We start from the raw sequence: 7,949 nt of genomic DNA on the forward strand, positions 1-7,949 counted from the left end.
AGGGTCGTGATCATCTTTGGTAGCGCCGTGCGGCGCACCCATGAATCCCTGTCATCTCATTAAAAAAAGAGGAGTCGTATGCAGGGAGGGGGCAGCCCAACGCCACGATTTAGTTTTATACACCTGCTGCTTCGTGCTGCGTGAGGGAGGCGATTCGCTGGGTTTTACGCATCTTCTCGCCTTTTCCCTACACCGAAACATCTTCGCCGACTCCAAACATCATCATCTCTCTCTCTCTCTCTCTCTCTCTCTCTCTCTCTCTCTCTCTGTTCTTGGCCTTGGGAATTGAAGGCAGAAGGAGTCATGAGCAACGAATTGTAAGTTTCTATCCCTTTCTTACTTCCTGTCCTTTGCCCCTTAAATGTATTGAAATTTTACTCTTGTTTATACGTCCTTGGTTAGTGATTACCTGTTCAAGCTTCTCCTGATCGGCGACTCCTCGGTCGGCAAGTCCTGCTTCCTCCTCCGTTTCGCTGTGAGTTGGCAATGTGGATTGATGCCCACCATTTATTTGCTCAAGATTAGACCATATGGTTCTGGTTCTTATTGCTTAATCTGTGTTCATCCAGGATGATTCCTATGTCGACAGCTACATTAGCACCATTGGTGTTGACTTTGTGAGTGAACTCCTCTTGCAATGCTGCATTCTTGATGTTTCTCCTAGTTTTTCCGCGAGGATGCACTTCCTGCATTTTGATTGTTCTTTGATCTACTGACCTTCCTTTTTCCTGGTTCCGCTTGCGCAGAAAATTCGCACGGTCGAGATGGACGGGAAGACCATAAAATTGCAGATTGTAAGTGGTTTCCTGACCATGTTCACAAGCCATGTTTATGAAAACTTTGTGCAATCGAACATTTAGTGGTTGGTGGAGCGAAAGAGAAGTCTTAACAGAGAAATCTGGAAGTATACCAGTTCACAAGTTGGATCACCGTACACAATGGCATGGTGGTAGAGACATAGTGGTGGTGCATGATATGCATATGCGTAGATCATTTAGATCAATGTGAAGATATCCTTTCTTGTTCTTGTGCCATTTTATGACCAAACAAGGATCTAAGTCTCCCTTGAAAAACATGCATCGGCAAAATTTTCATATAAAAGAAAAGTAGAGGACTCAAAATGTGACCAAGTATTAATCTTTCTTAGTACTAAAGTGTTAGCTCTTTTATTTTTTTCTAGGAAATATGTTATGCAAAGCAGCAGCTGTAATACTCCAATGTGGTTTGATATCAGTAACACCTGATGCATGTTAAACAGTGGGACACAGCAGGACAGGAGAGATTCAGAACCATTACGAGCAGCTACTACCGAGGAGCTCATGGGATAATTGTAATAAAATCTGTCAAACTGTAAAACAAGTTTTCTACGAATTTGGTGTGCATTTCAGTGAAATTTGGTTGCTTGAATACCTGCAGATCGTCTACGACATTACGGACATGGAAAGCTTCAATAATGTCAAGCAGTGGTTGAGCGAGATCGACAGATACGCCAGCGACAGCGTATGCAAGCTTCTTGTTGGCAACAAATGTGATCTAGCTGAGAGCAGGGCTGTCGAGACTGCAGCAGCTCAGGTCAATCTACAATCGCCTTTCAAATTTCTAGATAACTTATCGACACAGACCATTATAAGTTTATCAAACGATTCTGCGACATTGTAAACTTTGTTAAGCTAAATGGGCGTTACAAATCGGTGCAGGCTTATGCTGATGAGATAGGCATTCCATTCCTCGAAACGAGTGCTAAAGAATCGATCAACGTTGAGGAGGCTTTCTTGGCAATGTCTGCAGCAATCCAGAAAATGTAAGACAAAGAAGTTTTCAGATTTGTCCCAAACAGTTTATGCTGATGATATTTCCGTGTCTGATCTGCAGTAAATCGGGGAGTCAGGCAACCCTGGAGAGGAAGGCTTCTAATCTAGTTCAGATGAAAGGTCAGCCAATTCAGCAGCAGCAGCTGCAGAAGAGCAGATGCTGTTCAACATGATGACGCAACGATCTCGGTGTCTTTTCAGGAATCAATAATTTCTTGTATTAGCTAAATGATCAAGCAATTTGAGATGTTTATATGGATCTTTTTCTCCAACAGTTTATATGGATCTTTTGGTGCTGCAACATTTGTTGAAATCGATTCGAACTCCATTTTAACAATTCTAATCAACATTGCATTCATAATGTAGTTGATTTACAATAGCTGATACATATGTCAGAAGTTGCACAGATGCAACTGCTGTTTTTTTTTTCAGAACATGGAAGGGATGACAATACAAGATCATAGGAGGTACTTGCATGGTATCTTAGACTTCAGACAGAGCTGGCGAGATAACTTGATAGAACGGTAGTTTAGGCTAGAGATAGTAGTTACTCTCCATGGCAAGTGGGTATGTCACTTGTGGTATCATCGTGTTGCTGCTGACATCCAGAATCCCATTCTGCTCGATTATCTGCAGACACAAGATCAGGGCAGTGAGAAATGTCTTGATATCTTCGAAAGAACATTTCCATCTCTCTGAAGAGGGATTTTGAAGATGATCACTACACATGTTTAACCAAAATACCCCGACATGTAACTCCACACCCAACCGCCACGCCAGGCACCTTATGAAAAACTGGTCTTACAAGCATGTGTATGTATAGATAATGGGGTAGGAAAGAAATGATTTGGACTAACTCCTCTAATTGCATCCTAAATGTTAAGGCCATCTTGACCTCAGTCCCAAATCAAAACGATGCATTTTTTTTTTTTTTAAAGTCCAGAGGTTTAGAAGTACCCTTTCTTGAAGTATATCATTTGCAGCCTTCAATATGCCTTCCTGCAAAACAGAAGCACATAAAATCTTGGTGAAGGGAGTCGCAATGTTTGTCTCTTCTATGTGTAAGCCCAAGTTCATTACAGGAACAAAATGGCACATCACACAAAGTTGACCAACCTGGTTCCTGAGCATCTCGATCTCCCTAGACATGATCTGCATCTGTTCAACATTCAAGGGCTGTATATTACAACTTTGCAATTACTACTTTTGAAAAGTTTTCATCTGTATTGGGAAGAGCATAAACCTCACCTTTTGGGAGCGAATGTTATTGACCCAGATTTCAAGATTGTTTTCGAGGGCTTGGAGCTCATCAAGATTCATGTGGTTTATATCTCTCTCACCATTCATGTATCTGCATGGATATGCTTACCTTTTCTCATCAGTCTCATACACAATACTATATTTGTTTACCAGACCATGGAAAAGTCTGCATTTTCTTTCAAAACCTTTTATGGCAGTTCAACATGGCCCATTAGCTAATACTATTAAGTTGATGGAAAATAACGTATAATAACTATGTAGCTACATCCTCTCTTTCTTAAAAAACGTATGCAGCTATACATCAGTGTGATTTCTAGCTAGTTATAAATTCAGATTCTTCTGAACTTAGACTCTTGTCCAATCATTGTGCTGTTACGAACTCATTCAGTTTCTTTTTTTGAAGTTCCTCTTTAAACATTATTGTTTACAAGAGCACATGGCATGCATGATACTTAGTTTTTATTCTAATATAAGCTAAACAAGTTTAGCACTTGCTTAGACAGTCTATCTAGTTGTTTAACTGTACATAAGTAATGCCGATTACCTTAAGCCCTTCTGAAGTAAGTCAATTTCATGTGTTAACATTAGTACCTCTTGTTGTATTGCCTGCAATAACAAAACAATATCAGCATTCGATACAATAAAGAACTCTGCATACTATCTTCTGTCCATATCATGAATTCAAAATTATTCTCCATACAATAAATCATGTATTATGAAGCTTCTCTAGCATCACTGATGAACAAATGGCAAGCACATGCATTCTGAGCAAAAGTTTCCTCAATAATCATGCTTATAGAGTTTCATTGAGAATGGTCATTCATTCCTATGCATCGTTTTGCAGCACATTTAAAATTACAGAGCTACACCCCTTGATCTACCTCTTACCTGAGGTTTGTTCTGTTCGCTACTTTCACCTTTCCTTTGCGTATAGGCACTCTTGTACCTCTCGATCAAGCCTTGCATGTTCCTAACATCAATGAATTCAAAACAAATGAAAAACTATCACTTTGCATAGTAAATTTTGCATCAATAAACAAGAGAGAGATACAGACCCATTGGTAGCTAACTCATAAATCTTTCCATGAGCGTAGAACACAATGACACCAATGTCAGCATCACATAAAATAGATAACTCCTTGGCCTTCTTAAGCAGGCTCATCCGCCGTTTGCAGAAGGTGACCTGCCTGTGCACAGGGTTTTCTATCCTCCTCATCTGAACCTTCCCACGAACCATTGCTATCCTCGAGTCTTTTCTCTTGTTTTCTGCACAAAACCTCCCACTAGTTTGGATTAGCTTCGGAGGTTGCAACTACAGGTTTGTTCTTCCTCTTGCACTTGAGGCAAATGGCGGCTTGGATCCACCATGGAAGTGGCCATTTTATTGTGGCTCCTGAGGACAAGGAATAATTGGTAGGCCAGACCTTCCACATTGCAAAAAGCTAAATACAGGAACTGAACAGTTGCCCTTGTACATGGTCGTACTTACCGAATACTGATGTTCCTCTGTTTCCTGCATAGCGTTGGTTCTTGTTCTCGCGCTCAAGTTGTTATTACTCTGAAATATTATTGTTACATTAAAAATTAAAAAAGGGCAAAAGAAATATACGAGACATCTTTCACTGAGCATCTGAACCAAAGATACTATTTCGCTAACACCAACAGAGAGTCTGACACTTCCAAAACCGCTGGGAAAACATTCCGCCCTCCAAATTTCAGACATCAAGTTAGATCTCCGTATTTCATGTTGACTTCAAGCTGCTTTTAATGTCATAATTCAGAAAGTAGCTTAAATAGTTAGCTTGTAAAAGAGCATAAGTTAGTAGTAACTAGTTCGAAGTGTATAAAGTTCTTTCTAATAAATAAAATTTCATCTTGCTCGTACTGCCATAACCTAAACATTGATCTGTCCATGATCAAAATGAATATTTAGTGAGGAATATGTCCCATGTAAAGGCATTTACACTTTACATTGAGAATTTGTTCTATTTTGAAAGGTCAGACTAAAATTTTAAAATCTACAGCAAACTTTGTTCTATGCTCGTCTTCTCTGTGTCACCATCTGACTATAAATGATAGAAAATAGTAGTGCCACACTTATTTCTGAAAGGTAGATAGGCAAAAAGAAAAGTTGTACACTTCTTAGCTGTTAAGTCACCATTATATATTCCACATTTCTAATTTCACAAAACCAGTTTGTTTGTAAATTTGACCTCCAGACCTCCGCCTTTTATGTAAATTCTAACACTAATCAAAAGAGTCTTGAACGGCACTGTCAGCGGCACGGCCTGTTCTTTTGGCAATGCCTCAACCATATCCTTTTTAGCAGTCCTAAATTTGCTGGTTGGCACTACAGTTTTATTTAATTGAGAGTGCGTTAGTTCACTCAACATATCCAAAACCTGTCATTTCTGCATTCCCAAATAGGTAAGTACTAAAAGAATAAAGCAAGAATTAGTATGCAACTAAGCAGCATCAGCCCATTGCTTTAGGACCACCCCTTTTCTTTCTAGTAAGAAGCTTGCAGCAGGGATACACATAATTAATTTGTGCATGCACAACCGAAACAAAATCTTAATTGACCAAAATACCAAACTATAGAAAACTATATGTCATGTGGACCATGATAGCAATTTACCAGGACCACCCCTTTCATGAAACCTTTAAAATAGCTTTAGATCCAGATTCCAGACTAGTTATCTTCAAGTACTGCGGAAATCCAGGTGACCAAATAAATTAGAGTCACGACAATGCAATCTTATCAATCAATTCAGCAAATCCTGGGAACACCAATTAAACCTTAGAATCAACTACTTTAGTTGAGACACAAGACATGCATTTGAGCATTTCAAAATGCAGGTGTCTCCCTTTATTACCAACTTTTGTGTGAACTGGTTTTACAGCCTTTTATTTTTGACTGGCTATGTTGATTTTTTAGCATAAGTATTGCTTGGTCAAAAAGAGTAGATCTTAGGTGCACATGTATAGCTTAGAAAGGAAGGTGCCCTTTCGATTATTCCGTCCATTTCAAAATATTTATCCAGTTTAATGGGATTTGTCTTGCCAAAATAGTTGTAGATTGAGGAAAACAGGATGTTGTTACCGTTCTTATGTGGACAAGGCCGCTCGAATCTCACAGTATGTGCCTAGATAGGATGCATTTACCCTTAATAAGAAGATATTATCTATTATGGCAATACAGTGGTGCAATTGACCCTAAGTGTGTGGTACTCAGCTAGTCGCCTATTATGGTGCCGCACTGTCCAAGGTGTTAGTCTGGCTCCTACTTACGTCGAGATGTCAGGGTAGCCACCACTTGCACCGTCATTAACTGTCAGTCACTTCGTGTTAGGCTAGTTGCCTTTCGTGTTCTCCTTTTGTTGATATTCCATCCGGAGGCTAGCTTCTTCCCCTGTCTCGAGAGACGATGGTCGGAGGGGTTCACGGCCTCCGAAAGCCTTAGCTTCTGTAGGAAGTCTGGAGCCCAAGAGCTCCAAAGAAGCTCTTGATGGCATCCCCTTAGTATTATCTGTGGACTAAGATATTTCTCCCAATAAGAGGTGTGGAGGAGCGAGCAGATGTAGAAGGATCTATCTTTAGCGTAGCCTCATAGTCAGGATATTCTAATATAACTTTTAGTCGTTGAAGAGCTTCTCGGTGATGATCGTAATCTATGGTGACGAAGCCATATGGAGATGGCGTAACTCGGAAAAAACTGTGTGGTCCGGAGTCCAATGACGAGAATTGGAGATGTGGTAGACGTTGGAGCCGAAAGCCGTCGAGGTTTGAACGGAGGCGATTCGCTCCAGAGCCCTTGCTTCAGTAATGTCAATACTCTTGCTGTGCGATTCGAGCGGCCCTGTCCACATAAGAATTATATTAATATCCATACTACACATAAGAATTATATTAATATCCATACTACACCATTTAACCGAAACTTCGAAGGTAACATAAGAATTATATTAATATCCATACCTTTTGTTGGTGAAGCATCATTAGCATGCACCGACGACTCTCCATAATCAAGTAATTCTTCATCTTCCTTGTCATCTTGCATAGGTGCCGGCGTTGTTGTTGGTGAAGGGGTTGCTGTAGGAGCTGTTATAACATCTAGATTTGGTCTCCATATTTGCTTCACGGGTTGCATTCTCATTGAAAGTAGCATCCCGTAACTTTTCAGCTTGTTGCTCCACCAGTTCTTGCTTGCGTAGCTACTGCAATCTTTATTTCTTTATGTGAGATAAGCCTAAGGGACACCACCTCGGCTGGAGGTATTTAGAAAGCGTCTTGGTTCTACTTGCTTTATGATCATTAGCCCTTAGAACAACTTGGACATCAATAGATATGTGTTTAGACTTGACCAATTTATAAAAAAAAAAAAAAACAATCGGTCATTATCCAAGTTCTTCAATCAATATTTTCATTGAACCAAACTTTATAATATCAGAAGTATTAGCACATGTTTTATCAACATTAGAATCTGAAATTTGAGTAGAAGCACTACCCTCCTCGGCCCGATATACTTTCTTCACATCTGTATTATATTGAACATCACTAGACCGATTTGTATGCTTTAATCGGTCATGGACTGGACATGATATTCTATCAAATACCGGCCTTCGTTGTACTGTCCACATAGAATAAAAAGGGTTAAATTGCATAGGAGGGGGTAGCATCCACACAACGTTATAGCCCTAAGTTGGGCAAGGAGGAAAAGACATTAGAGGAGGCATCCAGGACCATTGCGCCATACCGAATGATGGGTAGATGTTGGTAGCATTATCCTCCCTTCATTGATGATGATTGCGTACTTAATACCTTGAAGGTGATCTTGATCACTTAGCTCTACTTGGTCGATTTTTATTTGCTTGGATG

At 39.9% G+C, this 7,949-nt stretch overlaps 2 protein-coding genes across 2 annotated transcripts; one reads left to right on the plus strand and one right to left on the minus strand.

The window, feature by feature from the left end:
* On the plus strand, nucleotides 1-2,163 carry LOC133888145 (GTP-binding protein YPTM1-like). The gene is made up of 8 exons (XM_062328288.1): nucleotides 1-317; nucleotides 403-475; nucleotides 570-617; nucleotides 747-794; nucleotides 1,259-1,330; nucleotides 1,417-1,572; nucleotides 1,698-1,801; nucleotides 1,873-2,163. The coding sequence occupies exons 1-8, from the start codon at nucleotides 304-306 to the stop codon at nucleotides 1,982-1,984; spliced, it is 627 nt and encodes a 208-aa protein (XP_062184272.1). The 5' UTR covers nucleotides 1-303; the 3' UTR covers nucleotides 1,985-2,163.
* Nucleotides 2,164-2,195: 32 nt separating this feature from the next.
* On the minus strand, nucleotides 2,196-4,897 carry LOC133888146 (MADS-box transcription factor 26-like). The gene is made up of 8 exons (XM_062328289.1): nucleotides 4,561-4,897; nucleotides 4,127-4,464; nucleotides 3,960-4,041; nucleotides 3,616-3,677; nucleotides 3,060-3,162; nucleotides 2,928-2,969; nucleotides 2,769-2,810; nucleotides 2,196-2,441 (listed from the first exon to the last, which is right to left on the minus strand). The coding sequence occupies exons 2-8, from the start codon at nucleotides 4,306-4,308 to the stop codon at nucleotides 2,346-2,348; spliced, it is 609 nt and encodes a 202-aa protein (XP_062184273.1). The 5' UTR covers nucleotides 4,309-4,464; nucleotides 4,561-4,897; the 3' UTR covers nucleotides 2,196-2,345.
* Nucleotides 4,898-7,949: the final 3,052 nt, after the last annotated feature.

This window comes from Phragmites australis, chromosome 13, assembly GCF_958298935.1.
Source record: "Phragmites australis chromosome 13, lpPhrAust1.1, whole genome shotgun sequence".
In the NCBI taxonomy this organism is placed as follows: Eukaryota; Viridiplantae; Streptophyta; class Magnoliopsida; order Poales; family Poaceae; genus Phragmites; species Phragmites australis.